The sequence below is a fragment of the Acartia tonsa genome, chromosome 5 (genome assembly GCF_053477335.1).
Source record: "Acartia tonsa isolate MP-2025a chromosome 5, ASM5347733v1, whole genome shotgun sequence".
Taxonomy (NCBI): Eukaryota; Metazoa; Arthropoda; class Copepoda; order Calanoida; family Acartiidae; genus Acartia; species Acartia tonsa.
The window spans coordinates 45701850-45724271 of NC_137264.1; the positions used below are offsets into that span (position 1 = coordinate 45701850).

The window sequence follows — 22422 nt, forward strand, 5'->3', positions numbered from 1 at the left end:
TGATTCTAGTTTAATTCACCCCTAGCCTTCAGGGGAGGACAAAAGAAGCCAGGAAAATAGCCTAAAACCACCCAAAGACCTTTACAAATCTTCCCTGAAAAAATACACTCAATTTGGACAAGTAGTTTCCAAGATCTTTAGCTTCAGACAAAAAAAACATACTACTTTATATAATAGGATTATATATATACACAACTTATTTTTTATTTACTAATAAATAGATCATCGGTTGCAATTAAGATGTCAAAAAAAAATGTATGTCTTTTTTAATCTTTTGAATGTAATAGGATATGTTAGTGCACGGTATTGATCATCTTAGTATTACTTATTATTCTACTGCTTCACATCCGTCAATTAAAAGAGATTATACGTCAATGGATTAATTATTACTTGGATCTTACACCAGATTATCAATAAATTGGACTTGTAGCCGACTAAAAAATATACCGATCCCCATCCCATATCCCTCTACTTGACGAATGAAATGGCCAAAAAATGATGTCTCTGTCAGCAAGCCAAATTGACGACAATTTTTCCCCTGTCATAACATCCACGTATATTCTACATCAATTATAATATATTTCTCAATAGCATGTTTTTAAAAAAAATTCTAGCTTTGGAGAGATTTTAGACCTTTTTGCTGTCCCAAATACATAATTGATCATAAAACAGGATATCTGAAATTTGGCATAATATAAAAGCAGTCGCAGTCTGTTTTTCTGTTAAGATCTTGCCAACCACTGAACTGATTAAGTTTTCCATTTTAAGCGGGTCCCAACAGTATTTTTAGGCTTTTTTATATTTGAATTGTGTCTTTGGAAAGGTTTTAGGCTACTTTAGATTTAAAGTAGCGGCTTTGCCCCTAACATCTAGGGGCTTGTAATTAGAAGGGGTGAGTTGGGGAAGAAAAATAGCCTAAATCCATCCCAAGACTTAAATCTAAAAGCTTTAAACCATCCCAGGCCTATATAAAGCCTCTACGACATAGAGAACTCAATCAGTTCTGCGGACATTCTGGTAACGATTATAGAGCTGCTTCCTAAATTGAAATTGAGATGACAATTCTAACATATCTAAATCGACGAAAATAGCTAAACTATTAAAAACAACCGTTGTTAATATTTACGCTCACCCAAAAGAGTGATATACCTTCTCTTTACATATGAGAAGCTTTCCTGATATCTGATCACAGATAGGCACATAGTCATCATATTACTTTATATAAGGACTAGAGGCTTCGCCCCTAGAGGCCTCTAGGAGGGGAGAGTCGAATTTGATAATCCAATTTATTATTTTAGATTTTAAAAGAAAAAATTTTAGTTTTAAAAAATGAAAATAATTTTTTTCTAGGGGCGATTTCTCTTGGGAGGGTGGTGGTACCCTCCCCTAAGATAGTTATAAACCTTCCCGGGACCTATGATAAGCTACCCTGTTAAGGAGAACCGGATAGGTTCAACGGTTACCGAGATCCTTCGGTGCAAACAAACAGACAAAGATCCTTTTATTTTTTTATAAGGATATAAAATATCTTTTTGACAATAAAAAAGAAAATATACACGATATTAATAAAATTTATTAATAACCAACGATTAAAATATATTTATTTATATACAACAATTAAATTCAAATACAATAAAATTTTCCTAATATAGAAATTATCAGATTAATTTGAATTACAAAAATAGAATTGAATAACATTATTAATTGTATAGTTACAATAAATTTTGTTGAAAATAAAATATCAAGGATGACAACATCCATATGTAGCAAAGCACAAAAACTCATAGAATGAACGAACAATGGTCAAAGTGAGTTATAGAGCAAATGTTCAGTTGGAAGAATTGGGAAAAGGGAATGTGATACTGAAAAACAATTCTAAAGGAAAATTTACCCACAACACCCTTCCCCTTTTCCTCCCCCTTCTTACCCACCTCTCTTCAGTTACAGGTTTCGTGATTTTTTGTAGAGTTGATTGTTAGAATAGCTAGGCCTGAGTTGAATGAAAGGAAAGAGAGAGAGAGAATATGCATTTTTGAAGCCTGACCGACAGACAGACAGACAGACAGACAGACAGACAGACAGACAGACGGACAAAACAATGTATAGACTTGATGTGCATATGTTATAGGAATCTTCTATGAAAATGTCAGCAGTCTTTCTTCAATAGCAGCCAAGAAAATAACTGACTGACGGACAGACAAAGTATTATGTAGAAGCTACAAAGATGTATTTGAATCTATCAGCCATTGTCTTATCCCTTTAGATCCCTAAAGATTTTTTCAAAACACTAAACAGTAGAGAAAATGCAATTTTAACATCATATCTTAATTTATCCGATTAATATCCGTTGGGTTAGAATCGGTTCTTAGCCATACTATAAATATGTAGCATCGTATTAAAAAAAATTTCCAAGAGTATTAAAATAAATCATAAATTTTAAATCAGTATTTTCAGTTCGAGCCTTCGGCCCCTTTGGGTTTTCAAAACTGGTTTCAATCTGGAAAACTGTCTATAATACGATGCGATCAATAACTATTACAATCAAAAATATAAATATTTGATACTAAAATACATTATCTTGTACAACATATAAAGTTTAGAAAAATATTTATGTGTTTCATAATCGCAAAAATATGCAATAACATGGATGACAACATCCATAAAAGCGAAGCTCTGAAACGGTAGGACAAACAAACATTAACACTTGTATAGTGTCAGAACTGAATAATCATAATATAAAGTTATTAAAGTCGAACGAAACAAAATTGTAAGTAAATCTGCTAAAAAAATTGCTTAAATACAGGATATTGTATAAGGATATACTTGCATTTTAGGACTTGATTTTAGAGATGCTTCGCCTATAACAATGTACTTTGTTGTCCTAGGAATCAGTATTTTAAATATCAGACCAATCAGATAATTTTACCCCAAAAAAATTTGATACGTTAAACAAGTTAAAAAGCAACATGTTTCAAATGGACGTACGGATTTTTTAGTAACGATTATAGAGTTGCTTCGCTTTCTAACTCGTACCTAACTTTTATAGAAATTATCATGCAAAGTTGAAATCGATAAGGCCAATTCTAACTTGCTTAAATTAACGAAAAGAGCTATCCGTTACGTACGGACAGACGGACGTACGGACCGACCCTAATTATATAAAGGCTTCGCTTTTAAAAAGTGAAAGGAGCAGGTTTTGCTGTAGTTTAAATTTGTGGTTCTGACAGGGATCTTAAGTGATAAGACAATGGACGATAAATTAATATATCCCCAATGATTATAAACAAAATAACCCTTCTGTTGATTAAAATAATTGCTTGAATAGTTTTTGAACTTATAGTTTGCAAAAAATTAATCAAAATTCAATTAAAGTACCCAAAGTTTTTAAGACAACTTGGCTACACAACTTTGGGTACATGTAAAATTTAGTGTCAAATGTCTCCTTCCTCCTTGAGTTCTGATAACTCCGTCCATACATATCAAATATTTATAAGCAGGGAGGAGGGGTACATACATTGGACTGAAAATTATAATTGGTCTTCAAAGTTTTATCAACATGTTGAATGTTCCCTCATTCAGAACTTTGGGGACTTTTACTTAATCTTGATTATGTTGGTACAATTTTAAAATTTCCAAACTTTTCCACCTTTAGTTTTATCTATAATCCAATTTACATTTTTTGGGAATAGTCCCTTTCGTGAGAACGCCCCTTAATTAAGGGGAGATTCGTCGTATTTTTTAAATGGCTTTTGATAGGTTAGGTTAGGTTATATGGAGTTAGGTGATTGCCCCACAGGGTTAAGCAATTGGCCCCGCAGGGTTAGAGCCCCCCCCCCCCCCGCAGGGATTAGAAATAGGAGAAAAGCTACTGTGAATAAAAAATCGCTCCTTAAGGAGCATTGCCACGAAAGGGACTACACACCCGATTTTTGAAATAAAGTTCAAAATACAACAAATCCAAGATATCGTTAAAATAAAATAAATTAGGTTGCAGTATAGTTTACAGTCCAATGTCCCCTCCCCTCCTGAGTAAAAATCAAAATATAGGTCAACTGAATTTGAGTTGCTGATTGTGTACATAATTTCCTCGTCCTATCTCAATATTTACTACTAGCTAAAAAAGCTTCAAACTTCAAAATTTTTTTTTTCAAATTTAGATTCTACAAGGTAACAAGGTACATGACATATTTAAATGTATACTTCGCTTTCTTTTTCTATAGTTTTACTGTGATGTTCTGTAGAATCTGTTTTAGCTCGAATAATTGAACCTAAAAATATAAAATAAAATTATTAAAATTAAGAATATAACACATATAGATTTTATCAGGGATCTAAAGGAATAAGACAATGGCTGATAGATTGATCTATATCCCTAATGATGATACACAAAATTACCCCTTCTGTAGATAATAATTAGTGTTTGAAATGTTTGGACACTCAATTTATTCAACAAACCAATCAAACTTCAATAGAAGTCCTTAAAGCTGGTAAGGTAACAAATAAGAAAACGTTATTATAAAACATTGGGGACTAGAGTTTTAAATAGCCAAATGTCCCCTCCCTCCGTGGATTTTACAAACAAACAGATTATAAATATACAAGGTCTAGATGAACAATTCCCTTATTTTTTATTATATCTTTTTATATGAAATAGTTATCACATTCTTTTGATTTTTTCAAATATGTGTAATTTTGTGTATCATCATTGGGATTTACATCAATTTATTGGCTATTATCTTAACTCTTTAGATCCCTGAAATGTTCATTTGTCAGACCTATTAAATTTATAAGCTTCACTTTTATGGATGTTGTCATCATTGATTAACCCTTTTCTGAAAAAAATGTTTCTTTTAACTTCAATAATAAGAAAACTACAGCCGTTTGAAAAGTTTAAGTAAAAAGGGACCTAAAAACAAAGGTTGTTAAATAAAAGGGTAAAGGCAGCGAAAATTGACTTTGACTTACTTGAGGTCGGAAATTCAGTATCAAACAAGGGACTTGCAGAAAAATGTTTAGTCCTCTTGCTCTAATAGGAACTGAGATTAAGGTGCGGCAAGGGGCCCGACTGTTAAGGGTTAAGAAAAGTTTAAGGAAAATATAATGTAATATAAGTTTACAAAAGAATCTATTTATTAAAAAGTTTCGATTATCTTTCATTTTGGAAAAGTGATAAAAATACTTCAAAACTCATAGAAGACTCTAGGAGCAGTTTTGGGACAAGGGAGTAGGGTTTAAGTCGAATCTCCACGTATAAAGATACCTTTCTATAAAATAGTTATAGTTATAGGAAACTGAACTGCAAAGGAGAACCAAATCGGTTCAGCTATTAGAGAGATCTTCCTGTACAGACAGACAGACAAGTAGAATTAAAGAGTAGATAGACATCATGTTACTTCTGCAAAATCATTAGCAAAGCTATTCTAATGCCCGTAAGGCATAGGCCAGTGTAAGTTATATAGAATGACTTCAAGCTTTACTTATGTGTTTATGACCGATTGTAATACCATAAAAATAACATTTTGCGAATTTCTTTGCGAAATATTTGGCTTTTCGTCCTGATTTGATTAAATAAATGCAAAAAATACTACGCAATATTATCTAAAAATGCGTCATTTATCAAAAAGATGTTTGTATAATTCCTTAACTATCAATTGGAACACTAAAAACCCTCCTCCTATTTCTTTATTTTTAAATACACGATCTCTCATTCTTTGGTATAAAAACTATGGAAACTATGGCTGAAAAGGGAGACAGATAAATGCTCCAAAGTCCTTATAATTTTATATAAAGTCAGAATCTTAAGTGATAATACAATGAAAGATAAATTGATTTACATACAAATTATGATAAACAAAATTACCCCTTCTGTATATAAAAATTATTGATTGAAAACTTTGGACACTACTATTTAAAAACCTATTATTCATAATTGAATAAAAGTACCCAAAGTATTTGAGCCAACAAATAAGATAACGAGTTTATAAAACTTTGGGTACCAGTGTAATTTACAGTCTAATGTCTCCGTCTTTAAAATTGTTACCTGCTTTATGAAGACTTCCATTCCTGACTGGTTTGATATTGACTGCCATCCTAGCTGGGAACTGTGACCTCCAGCTGGAGGATCCAAGGCTCCAGCAACCAGAGGATTTTGTCACCAGTTGGGAGTATAGCTTTTGAACTGAAGACTGAAAGAAAAAAGAGACTGTCGTCAATATTTTGATGATTTTCAATTGCTACCTGAAGAAGTATCAGTAAAATTATTTTTGCTATACCATCTACGTTGATTATGACTTTTATGATAGGATTGATAACAAAAGATCATTCACTAACTAGGGGCTCTATGACGCTTTGGGTACAAGTCCACTCCACGCCACCTTCAACATGCGTTTTAATTGCAGTGTAACGCGCTCAATCACCCAGGGTATTGGATGGGGTAACAACAGATATACAACCAACTCTTTGATTGCATGACCTTTGTCTAGAAGTCCTTACTTTGCATGGTAATAAGTTACGCCTGTTTTGAGCTAACTATTAATTTATGTTAGCAGCAGTATGAACCATTTTTAACGTAATTAGTTATGACGCGGTGTCGGGTAAAGGACCGAACTAGAGCTGTTTCTCTAACCTGGCAATGCGGTATGCTCTGGCGTCTTTTCTTGGAATACTGGGGGATTTGTTCAATATCAAAGAACGCTGGCAGGGGACTGGATTTTCTATATAAAAAAATTTAGTTAGTAAAAGTTAGAATTAAAGCTTTTTTTAGTGTGCCTTTAAAAATGACGTCATTGGTCAATTAGAATTTACACTGGCATGCCATTGTTAGTTTAGTCTGTGTATTGGCCTATCATTGGTCATTTGTATTGTATTTTTTTAATAGACAGTATTAACAGCTTTTATAAAGGGATTTAAAAAAGGAAGGTAAAATAGCTTAAAACCACCCTGGTAACCGGGTAAAGCTTACATAAAATGGAGATCTTAAACCTTGAGATTTCAAAAGACAAACAAACCAAAAATTTATTAGATAGGATAAAATTTTTTTTCTTTTGTAAGCTTACACTGCTTTTAGATAAAGTTATTGTTTTTGGTTTCAATTTTATGATTCTATAATTGTAATCTACAAAAGGGGTAATCTTGTGTATCATCATTGGTTATATACATTAATTTATTGGCTATTGTCTTATCTCTATAGATCCCAGTGGTTAAATACCTTCTTGTGTTAAGATCTAGAGTTGTAGGTCTACTTGGTCCAGCTTCAGGCAGGCTAACTTGTTTAGTCACGTGACCATTGTCGCCATTTTGAACAATACTACCGTTGATAATGTCGTCTTTGCGCTTGCCGCCATTTTGGACAGGACAACTGTTGATAATGTCGTCTTTGTGCTTGGCGCCATTTTGAATTAAGGTCACGTGTTTACCACCACCATTTTGTTGGATTGTTGTAAATTCTGTAGTTGTTGTTGTAGTTGTAGTTGTATGGTTGGTTGTCTGCTCCATGAGGGTCATGTCTATGTCTATGGAGACTCCTCGGCTGCTGGTGCTACCCCCCAGGGGTGGACAACCACCACCTCCTTCCCCACCTCCTGAGCCAGAATTGTGATTGCTGTCTGCTTTCCTAAAAAAATAATATAAAATTATAAACAAAGACATCATATCCATTAAAGCAACAAACAAATAAGCATTTTTTTGGTAATTGTTAGAAATTGCTTAAATTACAATATATATTAATAATAACTGTGAAAAATGACATTAAATTGGCCCTCCATTGGTCAATTAAAATCTGATTGAAATGTAGAGTGGCCTGCCAATGGTAATTTAGTATTTAGTATTGGCCTATCCTTGGTAATTTATATTTATAATTTCTTTATAGGCACTATAAAGTATAAACATCTTTAAAGAATCTACACAGATAACTCTTTTTGTGTTATCTAATATGTTTCAACTCAAAATGTGTGCATATTAACTTAAGCATTATTAAAAAAGCAAAAATTTTGTCTACCATTATTGGAACTGTAATTTTTTACAACAGCACAAACTGCCTATTTACCCCTTTGCTTCTCTTTAATCATTAATAACCCCTCTGAAAATTTGCAAATCTAAAAAACCTATGTGGATACGTGCCCTAACTACAGCCAACCCTTTGATTGCACGACCTTTGTTTAAGAATATCTAACTGTGCATGGTAATGAGTTACGCCTGTTTTGGGCCAAAACATTCCCCATACGCGCGCCCCTGACATAGCAGCAGTAGGAACCATTATTAACGTCTTTTGTCATGATGCAGTGTTAAGCCTAGATTCGAACCTATTACCTCCACGACGACTATCGGATGTGCTACGTGATAATATGCGAAATTGAATGAACACCCTTTCAATTGAATAGCTCTAATTAAATTCTTTGTTTCTCTTTAGAAAAAAAAGTTGAAAAACTTTTCTCATAAGGAAGTGGAATTTGTAGAGAGAAGGGGGGGGGGGGGTAAAAACATTATCATAAAACTTTGGGGTCTACTCTATTGTAATAAACAGCCCATTGTCTCCTTCCTTCCTGGTTCTATTACAGCTCACATTCCAGTGTCAGATCCCCTCGCCTTGCTTTTATGGACGTTGTCATTCTTGTTAAAAGCGAAGCTCTTCTATAATTAGGATCGGTCCGTACGTCCTTCGGGACTTTTGTAACAGTTAGCTCTTCTCGTTGATTTAGACATGCTAGAGTTGTCCTATCGTTATCAAACTTTGCATGCTGGTTTCTATATCAGTTAGATACGATTTATGAAGCGTAGCAACTGTATAGCTGTTACCAGAAAGTCCGTACGTTCATTTAAAACATGGTGATTTTTTTTGGATGCTGTCATTCTTGTCACATTGCAAACGAGGAAAAATGCAGTTGTTGTAATTTATAGGAAATAAACAATTGTTAAAAGAAGTAATAGGAACATAGATAAAGGATCTTTTAAACAAAATTTTTTTCACTTTTTAAAAGCGAAGGTTTTTCATTAATAGGGTTGGTCCGTCCGTCCGTACTTCCGTCCGTACGTCACTGACAGATATCTCTTTTCGTTAATTTAAATGGGTTAGAATTTTCCTATCGATTTAAAACTTTGCATGAAGATTCCTGTAGTAGTTAGGTACGATTTAGAAAGAGTAGCAACTCTATAACTGTTACCAAAATGTCCGTACGTCCATTTTAAACAAGTTGAATTTTAACTTTTTAACAACAAATAATTATAAAATTATCCGATTGATCTGATTTTTGTAATACTGATTCCTAGGACAACAAAGTATAATGTTATAAGCCAATCATCTCTATAATCAGGTCCTCGAAATGTAAGTATGTCCTTAAACAATATCCTGTATTTACGTAGTTTTTCAACAAATTTACTTACAATTTTGTTTCTACTTTTATACAATACATTTACATATATTCAGTTCTGATACTCTTAAAGTATTAATGTTCGTTTGTCTTGCCGTTTCAGAGCTTTGCTTTTATGGATGTTGTCATCCTTGTTCTTCGGATTGTTCAGTACAGATGTGCTAATATGTGGATGTGATTATATGCGGATTTAACAATAAGCGGTTGTGTTAATATACAGATGTGACAATATGTTTTATGACAATAGGCAGATGTGACAATATGTGGTTGTGATAAAATGCGGTTGTGACAATATGTGGTTGTAACAATTTGCAGTTGTGATAATATGTGGTTGAGATAATATGCGGTTGTGACAATATGTGGTTGGGATAAAAGCAGTTGTGATAATATGCAGTTGTGATAAAATGCGGTTGTGACAATATGCAGATGTAACAATATGCAGGTGTGATAAAATGCGGTTGTGACAATATGCAGTTGTGATAATATGTGGTTGTGACAATATGTGGTTGTAACAATATGCAGGTGTGATAAAATGCGGTTGTGACAATATGTGGTTGTGACAATTTGCAGTTGTGATAATATGCCAATGTGACAATATGTGGTTGTAACAATATGCAGGTGTGACAATATGCGGTTGTGACAGTATGTGGTTGTGACAATATGTGGTTGTGACAATATGTGAATGTTATTAAATGCGGATTTAACAATGTGACAATATGTGGTTGTGATAATATGCAATTGTGACAACTTGCAGAAATAAATGCACAAAAATAAATGTACCTTGAGAGTCTTCGGTCAGGAAATCTTGTAGTTTCTTTATCTACGGCGAATCTAAAAAAGAATAATTAATTAGTTATCTAAAGGGATATGACAATAGACGATGAATTAATTTTTAACCTCAATTACTTCTTCTGTAGATTGAAACTATTGGTTGAACCGTTTGCACACTCAATGAACCAAAATTTAATAAAAGTACCCACAATTTTTAAATTTTTAATTCGGTACGAAGATGATTAAAGTTCCTCCACAGATTATGACGTCATGCGATAGAATAGCCAATGAGAGGCCAGTATACACTGTAATTGACCAATATGGTAAAATTTATGCTGGCCTCACATTGGTTATTTTATCATATGACGTCATAATCTGTGGAGGGACTTAAATCATCTTCTTGTAATTTTCACAATTCGTGTTATTGGATATTATCTAACAAACATAAAACGGTTCATTTTAGCGGCAGATTTAGATATAAAGAAATTCCAACTTGTATCATCCTATAATGGTTAATCACAAAAGTAAATATTTTTGTGTTGGATTTATTTATATAATCTTTACTAATGTTAGGAGTGAAGCAAATCTATAACTTTGTATCTTTCTTTGTATGTATGTCAATTATTATAAGGATTGATTTACATAATAGTTATTTCTCGCATCGTATTATAAACAGCTTTCCGCGGATATAGAAAGTACAATCATAAGATTAAAACCAGTTTTTTTAGCCCCGAGGTGCCGATGATTGTACATTTTTATATTTGTAGAAAGCTGGATATAATACGATGCTAGACATAGTTTTTTCGTGTGGATGAGAACCGGTTCCTATCCACCGGATTCGAATGAATACGAGAAATAATATTTATCTAATCTCCGAAAATAGAATTGTAATGTATTGTATATACACATAAGTCAGGAAAATAGAATAATAATGAATATTGGTAATCAAAATTATTTATATACATATATCCTATTATATAAAGTAGTAAGCGTTTTGTGTCTGTCCCGAAGGATCTCACTAACCGCTGAACCGATAATGTTCTCCTTTAGAGTGAAGCTTCTTATAGGTCCTGGGAAGGTTTTAAACTATTTTTGGGGAGGGTGTCTTCACCCCCCTCCCTCCCAAAATTATTTTTTTACTCTTTTGAACTCAAATTCAAAATGGGATGATGTCGACTTTTCCCCTCCAACCTTTAGTGCCCCCAGAGGCTCCTAGGGGCGTAGCCGCTAGTATCCTATAATATAAAGTAGTAAGGATTTTTGAAATTGTAGCTTACGATATCGATAAATACTTAACTTATTAAGTTCTATTTTTAAAGAAACTATCCTATAGATCCAAGGATGGTTTTAAGCATTTTTTTGTCGAATTCGGCACACACCCCCTAAAATGCCCTTAGAGGCATTCTAGGGGCGTAACCGCTAGTTGTACATATATATAGTAACTACGTCAATAAAAGTGATTTAATAGAATGAATATGTTTAATTAAATTCTTTCAAGCTAATTATTTTAACACCCTTGTGCATAAACATCCACTTCTTTTATTAAACAGTAGAAACAAGTATGTTTGAAAGCTTTTGTCAATAAATCACAAAATATGACTTTGCAAAAACATGTCTCTTTGAAAAATTAGACCATGGACAAAATTATATTAACCTTCTCTGAAAATTAAAATAATTGGTTGAAAAAGCTACAGCATTTTTAGTTTTAACCAACCATTGAAGATTTAATCTTAAAACCAAAGTTTTTAAACACACGAATGAGAGAACGCAATCATTAAACTTTGATATTTCAAAACTTGTATTAGTTTTATGGTTTTTGTTTTGATATTCGTGGAAAATTATCTATGATATGATGCTAAACATGGTTTTTCAGTATGACTGAAAACCGGTTCTAATCCAGCGGATATTGATCAGTTTCGAAGCCGTAAAGGAAAGGATTTGTACCTGACTTCTTTGCCACTGGATACCAGGCTGTTTCTGGAGGACGCCAGGTAGGGTAAGCACGGCTCCATGTGGCTTAATTTTCTCCACCTGAAATGAAGCAGCTTATAGTGCCTATGAAAAAATAACGTCATATAATACAAATGACCAATGATAGGCCAGTTTACATTAGTCAATTACCATAAATACTGGCCTATCATTGGTCATTTGTATTGTATGACGTTTTGTATAAGCTGCTTCACCTTAAATTATTTTGAAAATTTATTGAAATAATTACAATACATTATTATGCCTTCTCAGGAATCATAAGAGATAAGACAATAGTCAATAGAAGATGAAGAAAGTCGCTCAAAAAATCAGCATGTGACGTCATAAAAATGAGGGATTCTCCATTTTTTTAGGGGTTTTCTTTCCCACTCCTCCTCTCCTCATCCCTCATTTTTATGAAGTCAGAATTTTTTTTGATGGACTTTCTTCGTCTTCTACTAATAAACTAATAATAAAACTATCCTTATTTTAAATCTAAATAACTGGTTAAAAAATTTAGACACTTAAATTCACAAATTTCAAGATTTTATAGATTTGAATATTATAATTGAAAGGTGTAAACTAATTTATCATAGATAGTCTTATCCCTTAAGATCTCTGAGTTAATAATGCTTTCCCCCCTTTCCCTGTGAAAAAAAAGGAAAACGGCTAAAATCTCTTTGCACGTACAATATCCTATGTATAATGTAACATATATTTCTAATAATGTTATACATACTGTTTTATTATCTAATGGCGGTTTTCATTCACTTATTTAAATTAAGTATAACATAACGATTTTTTTTGTTTCATTTTATATGGTGAAATATATCCTGATATAAAAGTAACATGATAACTATCTGTCTGTAACTTAATATATCGCTAACCGCCCCACCGATATGGTTCTCCTTGCAGTGAAGCTTCTTGTAGGTCTTGGAAAGGTTTAAATCTATTTTGGTGGAGGGTAAGTTTATGCTTCAAAGTGCAATCGCCTCAATACTAAACTATGAAGTCTTATCTCTAGTGCCCCTAGAGGCCTTTAGTGTATTATAAAGCGATAAATGTATCTAGGCCCAAATGTAAAGCGTGTAAAAGTTTAATAGAAAAGATAAAATTTTGGTGTGTATTCGCAGCCGCTTGTGTATCTAATTATCAAATTATTAGCGGCTGCGTTACTAGTGTCTAGAGAAGTTCTGAATTAAAGGGGGTCGGAAAACCCAGAACATAAAATAACATACTGTTTTAAATAGCAGGAAGAGTGGCTACGCCCTAGAGGCACCAAGGGGAAATTAAGTTAAGAGGGGGGGGGGGGGAATTGACCATCAAATTGATTTTCTTCTTGGGGCAATATATCTTGGGAGGGTGTAGGTACCCTCCCACCCTTTTTGCGCAGGAATCTGGAGGGATATGACATTTGCCGATAAATTGATGTACATCCCAAATGATGATACACAAATTAATCTCTTCTGTAGATTGTAATTAGTGGTTGAAACATTTGGACACTTAACTAAATTAACCAACCAATCAAAATTCAATGAAAGTCCTCAAGGTTGCTAAAGCAGATAATAAGAAAAAGTTAATATAATACTTTGGGACTAGTGTAATAATGTCCCCTTCCTCCTTGCTTTTTAATTTTTGCGAATATGAAACTCCAAGCGAAAGAGATATTATGGGGAAGCGAAAAAACATCCAAAATTTTTGTGCATAAAGTTTTGCTCAATTCTACTTTTGTTCAGGGATCTACAGGGATAGGACAATTCTTAAAATAAAGTAACAGGATGTGTGTTTGTCTGTCTGTTTGTTTGTGCCGAAGGATCTCGCTTACCGCTGAACCGATCGGGTTCTCCTTAACAGGGTAGCTTATCATAGGTCCCGGGAAGCTTTATAACTATATTGGGGGAGGTACCACCACCCTCCAAAGAGATATCACAAAAAAATCAAATTTTTTTTTTCGTAGAGACTTAAACGTAACATAGAAAGGTTACATATTATTTTTAAAAAAAAACATTTAAAGTGCCACTAGAGGCCCCTAGCCGCTAATGGATGATAAATTAAAACACATTCCCAACGATTAAGTTATTGGTTGATATATAAAGAACCAACCTATCAAAATTCATTAACAGTACTCAAAGTTTTTGAGCCTAATGTATAAGATAGCAAAACTTTGGGACCAATGTAATTTCCAATCTAATGTCCCCTCCCTCCCTGACTTACTGCCTATTTCTAAAGTTACAAAACTTGCTCCATGAAATTAAAGTAGATGTAGGGGCGAGTAGCTAATTTTAAAATCTTAAGCTTTTCTCTATTTAAGGTTCGTCCGTAACGGATAGCTCTTATTGTTAATTTAGACATGCAATTTTCCTTTTAATTCAATTTTTGGGTAACGTCCCTTTCGTGGGAATATGAAGTCAGTTGAATTTGAATTGCCGAATGTGTACACAGTTTTTTTAATGTTTCCTCATCCTATATCAATATTTACTACTAGCTAAAAAACTTCAAACTTCAAAAAAAATCTAAATTTGAATGTATAAACGATTTATACATTATTTAATTTCTCAAATTTTGATTTTTTTTTGGAAGTTTGAAGCTTTTTTAGCTTGTAGTACATATTGAGATAGGATGAGGAAACTGTGTACACATTCGGCAATTCAAATTCAACTGACCGAATATAAGGTTTAAACTTAATATATTGTATATAAAGTGCATAATCTTATACGCGAGTTTTATTATTAACTTTTATGAAAGCGAGAGAAATTTTAATATAATTTTCTCATGAAGTATATTTATATACCTTTTTTTACATTTTACACACAAAAAATAGATAGGTATTTAGAAAAAAACTACTTGCGAAGGATAATGTAATTTTGTTGCATTTTTAATTAATTTAAACCAATCTATGTCATAAATATTTATCCTATTTTATAATGTAGTAAGCTTTTTTGTCTGCAGAAAAGAATCTCGCAAACCGAATACCCAATATTTTCTTCATTTCAGCAAAGCTTTGTTTAGGTTCTGGAAAGGTTTATTGCTATTTTGGGGGTGGGTACCACCACCCTCTCAAGAGAAATCCCCAAAAATCAAAAAAATATATTTAAATTAACAACTTATCTTAACATAAATTGAAAAGGAAATATTTTACATGCCCCATGAGGCCTCTAGGGGGCGTAGCCGCTAGTTAATATAATACAGCATTGCGCTTTTTGTATAAAAACCAAATCTCTATAGTATTAAATAATATATGGGAAAAGAGATTTTTTGATATGTTGCAAAATGCATAATTTATGTTAGTTTGATATCAACAAAGCATTTGATGCCACAGAGAGAGGGGACAATGGGCTTTTTTATATAATAATTCCCAAAATTTTTGAATAACACTTTCTTATTCGTTGGCTTAACAAGTTTGTGGATGGTTCATTAAAATGAGTGTTAGAACGTCTCAACCACTAAATTTAATCTAAAAATTTGATAATTTTGCGTATAATAATTGTGAAAGTACCTCAATTTATCTGCCATTGTCTTATCCCTTTAAATCCCTGCTTTGCTGTTGTTTTCTAGGAGCAGTATAGAGCAGAAAGGTAAAAGAAAATAGATTGAAATTTCAACAAAAGCTGTTTAGACTTGCTCTCTCATATTCGTTGGCTTTAAAAATTTGAGCGCTTTCATTTAATAAGGATTGGTTGATGCAAACTATCAGTGTTTAATCTGTTCAACCATTTATTTTAATGTACAGAAAGAGTGATTTTGTAAATATCCTAATTTAGTTATTCATCCTTATATAAAAGTAATACGATGTGTGTCTAATACACATTACAGAGGAAAGAGAAACTGTCCCAATTTTGTATATCTTTTGCGGAACAAGTTCCAATTACGTCATATTTTTCTTTCCCGAAAAAGAGAAGGGGGAAAGAAAAAAAGGGAAGGGGGGAAGAAAAAAGAGATGGGAGAAAAGGGGGTTTTCCCCATCTCTTTTGAAGAGATTTTCTTCCCCCCCTCCCTTTTTCGGGAAAGAAAAATATGACGTAATTGGAACTTGTTCCGCAAAAGATATACAAAATTGGGACAGTTTCTCTTTCCTCCACATTACACATACATACGTTGCATCATTTGCCGTTGGAAGATTCAAGATGCTGTGAGTATTGGTGCAAAAAATATGACGTAACAAAAAAAATTAGCCAATGAGAGGCCGTTATTGACCACTGGCGGCAATAATAGTGGACCCTCATTGGCTAATTTTTTTTGTTACGTCATATTTTTTGCACCAATACTCACAGCATCAGATTCAAGTTTTAGAGTCCCTGGATGTCTAGATATCTATGAAGGTAGGTAAGAAAAACAAAAAAAAACATTTTTTACAATTTTAAAAATTAAATTTTTCATCATTCTTTCATCAGACCTATACATATTATAAACCAAAATGATCGTTTATTTATGTAAAAAGCGCACATAATGCTATTTTGGCGAAAACTCTAGTTTTACAGGGTGTCCAACAAAAAGTAAATTTTGGATACCCAGGGACTCTGAAAGTTTCCCATAAATTTATCTATGATCACAAAGCTATTTTTTTTTCTCTTTTATTTGTCAAATTTTAAGTAATACTTAAAATTATTGTTTTACTGTTTCTTTCTAAACTATATTTTCAACTATATTTTTTTATAACTACACAATACAAAACTGTACAAAAGTAATAAGAAATTAAGAACGAAAAAACACAAACCATATTAACCACTACCAAAAAAATATAATAAAGTCATACAACAAAAATGACCAATGATAGTCAGAGACTAAATTACTAATTATTATTACATTTTAATTGGCCAATGGTAGGCCAGTATAACGTCATTTTTACCTCCTATAGAAAAGAACCACTGACGCAGTCCATAGAAGAAGAATTATGACAAGAATTCCAATTTCCTCGGGGCGTACCAATGCTTCTCTGGTTCGCAATAACTAAAAAAATGAAATGTTTTAATGAAAATCTATTAATTTTGAAAACTATAGCTTTTCTATAATTTGGATTTGTATGTCCTTATGTTTGTCCGTACTTAACAGATAGCTTTGATCGTCTGTAAGACATATTAAAATTGTCAATTTAAAACACGTTGAGTTTTCTGTTATTTTGACATTAATTTTTGGAAATGTTGAAGTTTCCCTATAATAACGTGTGAAAACGTTATTATTCGATTTTCAATATCCTTTAATTAATCTAGTTAATGATGTCTAAATAGATTTATTAGTCAAAGTCTAGGGTTAGCACTTACAGGTGTTGTAATACTTGATTTTTTTATTGTTTTTGTGGAATATAACAAGGATGTGGATATAACAAGGCTCTGGAACGGTAGAAAAAACGAACATTAACACTTGTAGAGTGTCAGAACAGAATGCCTAACTGTTATAGGAGTCATCATTCAAAGTTTGAAATTGATAGGATAATTCTAACATGTCAAAATTAACGAAAACAGTTACGAACGAACCTATCCTAATTTTAGAAAACCTTTGCTTTTAAATATTGATATTAGTTATAAAAGCATGCAGACACAATTTTTTTGTTTGCCACTAATTGTTATACTTTTCTTCAGAATATCCAGGGACTGAGGGATAAAACAATGGATATGTAACAAACTATAAACCCTGGCAAGCTAAGACAGAAACTTAACTGTGATAATTCTGTAATGAATTGTGACCTGAATGGATAAGACAATGGAACCAACCATCAAATTCAATAAAATTAACCAAGGTGTTTTAGCCAACGAATACGAAAACGTGGTTATAAAACTTTGGGTACCAGTGTAGATTACAATCAAATATCCCCCTTCTCCTTGATAACTATCAAATCTAACAAAACCTACGGTCCAAACTTTGATAATTGATAGTTTAGTAAAACTTTGATAGCGAAGCTTTTCTAAAATTATGGCAGGTTCGTACGTACGTCCGTTCGTAAGTAACGTATAGCGTCACTATAATAAAGTCCTAAAAATGTAAGTATGACCTTAAACATCATCGTGTATTTAAGCAATTTTTAAACATATATAAATATACAATTTAGTTTAAACTTGTTTAATTTTGGAGATTCACTTTTATGGATGTTGTCATCTTTGCTTTATTCTAATTTTTCAGATGGATCAAAATTAAATGTCCCTTAAATGTACCCTTGAAATAACTATACCTTGTTGGGGTTTAAAAAACTTCAAACTTTCAAAAAAAGATCAAAGAATGTATTAACGATTTATACATTATGCATTCAAAATTTTATTTAAAGTTTGAAGCTTTTTTAGCTAGTAGTAAATATTGAGATAGGATGAGTAAACACCGAGGAAACTGTGTACACAATCGAAAACTCAAATTCAACTTACCTACCTTGTTGAATTTAGATAATATACAGGAAGAAAGGGGACATTGGGCTGTTTATTACACTAGTCCCCAAAGTTTTATAATAACAGGTTTTTTTTCGTTGGCCTAACAACTTTGGGTGACTTGCATTGGTTTGTTTATTAAGCTGATTGTTTAAACGTTTCAACTACTAATAGTAATCTACAGAAGGGGTAATCATGTGTATCATCATTGGCAGTGTACATCCATTTATCGACCATTGTCTTATCCCTTTAGATCCCTGAATAATACACTTTCCAGGAATAGTAATTAATAAAGATTAATAAAGATAATTATGTTTGATAATTATAATTATCATTCCTCTCAAAACAGAAGCACTTACAAATATTAAAAAAAAAATAGTTTGTGCAAGAATAGTTATTAGTTATATTACAGACAGCTTTCTGTTGATATTAAAATGAAAAATTATATATTTTAAAAACCAATTTTGCTAGCCCCTGGTATCAATTTTATGATTTTTACTTTATTTTTCATGGAAAATTGTTGATAATACTATACAATAAATGATTTTTCAGTATGGCTGAGAACCAGCTCTAATCCAGCGGATAGTAATCGGCTTGGAAGCCATATTAGAAAAATACTAAAATTAAAAGGTATATTCAATAAATCACAAAAATTATACTTTTATGTTGGGTATCTTCAGAAATTAAACGAATTTTGGACTTTGAACTGTAATGGTACCCAAAAGTATTATGAACACTCTCACTCATTTATTAGCTTAAAAACTTTGGGTACTTTTGATAAGCTTAATAAGTTAATTAAAACAAGAAGTATTCAAATTTTTCAACCAATAAAATTATGGGGGATGTACATCAATTTATCGTTTATTGTCTTATCCCTTAGATTTATGATTAATCTTGATTGGTAAGCTCAAACCAGAAATGTCAAAAAATTTAATCTACAGAAGGGTAATTTTGTTTATTATCATTATCCCTCTCCTGCAATTATGATTCTATAGAAAAATCGATGAAAAGATTCTTAATTTAGCATTTGGTAATTTCTAGGAATTTATCTCTGTAACTCACTTCAGTTAGTACATTAGAGAGAAACAATATTGGGTGGGGGGGAGACCCTGTGCCGACTTTCAATTGGGTCTTTGAAAATCAACCAATAGCGTCGGGAAGCTACAAAAGAGCAGAAACCAATTTGCTAGCAAACGAAAAAGATCCCCAACAGGGGGATCCAGGTAGTTGTCTTGTTATACATCTATATTTATACATTTATTGTCAGTACATTCCTCTCTAATCCTAAATACAAACTTAACAGGATGTCCACCTGTATGTCTGTATGCCCTGTAAGATCTCTAAAATGGCTGAATATTCTATTTATTGGCTGCTTTTTAAACTTTTATTTCTGTGTCAACATACAATTACAATGGCTCCTATTGACTATGGGGTTTTAGAATCAGACATCAACAAAAGTGGTTTTGGTCAAACGTTTAATGTTGTTGATCAATAAAATAACAGTACATAAGTTTGGCAGGGTTAATTTGATTTCACTGAGCCATATCGCTTGTAGAGTAGATGCGCTTCTATAAGGACGGGTATAGTCCCTTTCGTGGCAACGCACCTGAAGGGGCGATTCTTTGTATTTTTCACAGTAACTTATCTCCTATTTCTAGCCCCTGCGGGGGGCTCTAACCCTGCAGGGCCAAGTGCGTGGGGGCAACCACCTATCCCAATATAACCTAACCTAACCTAAAATAACCTATAAAAAGCCATTTAAGGGGCGTTGCCACGAAAGGTAGTATTCCTAAAAGTACTATATATCCAGAGGATCGAAAGGTATAAGACAATGGACGATAAATTAATTAACACACCCAATGATGGTTAACAAAAAAATAGTGGACACAATTAGTTTAGAAATAATTTAACCAACCAATATTAATTAAAACTACACTAAATAAAAGTATTTTAGCCTCCAAATAAGATAATGAGTTGTAAAACTTTGGATACTAGTACATTTTACAATCCAATGTTCTCTCCCTCCCAGATCCAACCGAACTGCATTACTAAACAACCAATCAACTAGAGAGAGAGAGGACATAAGGGTGTTTATTACGCTAGTCTTATAATAACGTTTCTTATTCGTTGGCTGCTTAACAACCTTGGAAACTTTTATTGAATTTTGATTTATTTAGTTCAGTGTTCAAATGTTTCAACCACTGATTGTGATCTAGAGAAGGGGTGATTTTGTGAATTATCATTGGGGGTGTACATCAATTTATCGGCCATTGTCTTATGACTATATTTTTGATGCAATATTTATCTATCTATCTATCTATCTATCTATCTATCTATCTATCTATCTATCTATCTATCTATCTATCTATCTATCTATCTATCTATCTATCTATCTATCTATCTATCTATCTATCTATCTATCTATCTATCTATCTATCTATCTATCTATCTATCTATCTATCTATCTATCTATCTATCTATCTATCTATCTATCTATCTATCTATCTATCTATCTATCTATCTATCTATCTATCTATCTATCTATCTATCTATCTATCTATCTATCTATCTATCTATCTATCTATCTATCTATCTATCTATCTATCTATCTATCTATCTATCTATCTATCTATCTATCTATCTATCTATCTATCTATCTATCTATCTATCTATCTATCTATCTATCTATCTATCTATCTATATATCTATCTATCTATCTATCTATCTATCTATCTATCTATATATATATCTATCTATCTATCTATCTATCTATCTATCTATCTATCTATCTATCTATCTATCTATCTATATATATATCTATCTATCTATCTATCTATCTATCAAGGCTACTGACCTGTGAAAGATTGACTGTCATATTTTTTGATGCAATAAACAGACGAACATCTGTGGCAGACATTTTTTTTCTTGTTGTGAAATCTGTAAAAAAATAATGCGATTAACTAAATATATTTTCGAGTATATCTTCGAAAATTTCATTTCAATATCCGCGGAAAGCTGTCTAATTATGCGTTAAATAACTAATTGAAAATGGCCCTATATCCGGCCAAACCAGATATCCGGCCCAACCCTAGAGTCAATATATAATTTTCTTCATTGACATGGGACATTTTGTATCCGAAAAAAATATTGGATGGTTTTCAACAAGGTATTTTTTAAAGGACCAGTGAATTAATTAAGATTAATGGACCATGACCAATTTAAAGGGTTTGAAAAATGCTTACATTTTAAAATTCAAATTGCACGGCTTGTGTTAATAATAGAAAAATGTTATGCATACCGTTAAAATCGTCATAAGCTATAGTTTTTGTGTTTCGTATAGTAGTTTAGGAGCTACGTTGTAAAATGTCCCAACTGACTTAAAACTTTTTTTTATCTTTCTCACGTTTTTCAACTTTGTCTTATCCCTCAAGATTTATGCACGTTCTATTCCGGTTTCTAAAGTTGTTAATAATGCAAGTTTGACATTAGAATAACTGACTGTAAAAACCAGTTATTGTAGTGTAATTGTTTAAGATATAAAATGCTTAATTTCGCAGGGATCTAAAGGGGTAAGACAATAGCTGATTAATTGATGTACATCCCCAATGATGATACACAAAATTACCCCTTCGGTAGCGTTAAATTAATGATTTAACCTTTTAAACACTCAACTTAATAAACCAACCAATCAAATTTCACTAAAGTCCCCAATGGACAAACAAATCAAAAAAAACGTTATCATAAACCTTTTGGGGACTAGTGTAATAAACAGTTCATTGTCCCCTCTCTCCCTGTTTAATTTAACGCCAATATTGGCAGAATGAGATTAAGATATTCATTCTTTTCTTTCTCTCTCTCTGTCTCATTCTCTCTCTCTCTGTCTCATTCTCTCTCTCTCTCTCTCTCTCTCTCTCTCTCTCTCTCTCTCTCTCTCTCTCTCTCTCTCTCTCTCGCTCTCTCTCTCTCTC

The 22422-nt window shown here is 32.5% G+C and overlaps 1 protein-coding gene across 1 annotated transcript; it reads right to left on the reverse strand.

The window, feature by feature from the left end:
- Positions 1-2511: 2511 nt before the first annotated feature.
- On the reverse strand, positions 2512-21387 carry LOC145320359 (uncharacterized). The gene is made up of 8 exons (XM_080162775.1): positions 21309-21387; positions 16951-17051; positions 12081-12167; positions 10146-10196; positions 7208-7612; positions 6626-6713; positions 6041-6185; positions 2512-4268 (listed from the first exon to the last, which is right to left on the reverse strand). Exons 1-8 carry the CDS (start codon positions 21369-21371, stop codon positions 4189-4191), a joined length of 1020 nt encoding a protein of 339 aa, XP_080018901.1. The 5' UTR covers positions 21372-21387; the 3' UTR covers positions 2512-4188.
- Between the last annotated feature and the right edge of the window lie 1035 nt (positions 21388-22422).

Excerpts from the sequence above, each read along its gene's own strand:
- LOC145320359 (XM_080162775.1), bottom strand. The coding sequence starts at position 21,371 with ATGTCTGCCACAGATGTTCGTCTGTTTATTGCATCAAAAAATATGACA. Across the intron at positions 6,714-7,207 it reads CTAGATCTTAACACAAGAAG|AAAATCCAGTCCCCTGCCAG; the intron begins GTATTTAACCAC and ends TTTTTTATATAG. Across the intron at positions 4,269-6,040 it reads TGGAAGTCTTCATAAAGCAG|GTTCAATTATTCGAGCTAAA; the intron begins GTAACAATTTTA and ends TTATATTTTTAG.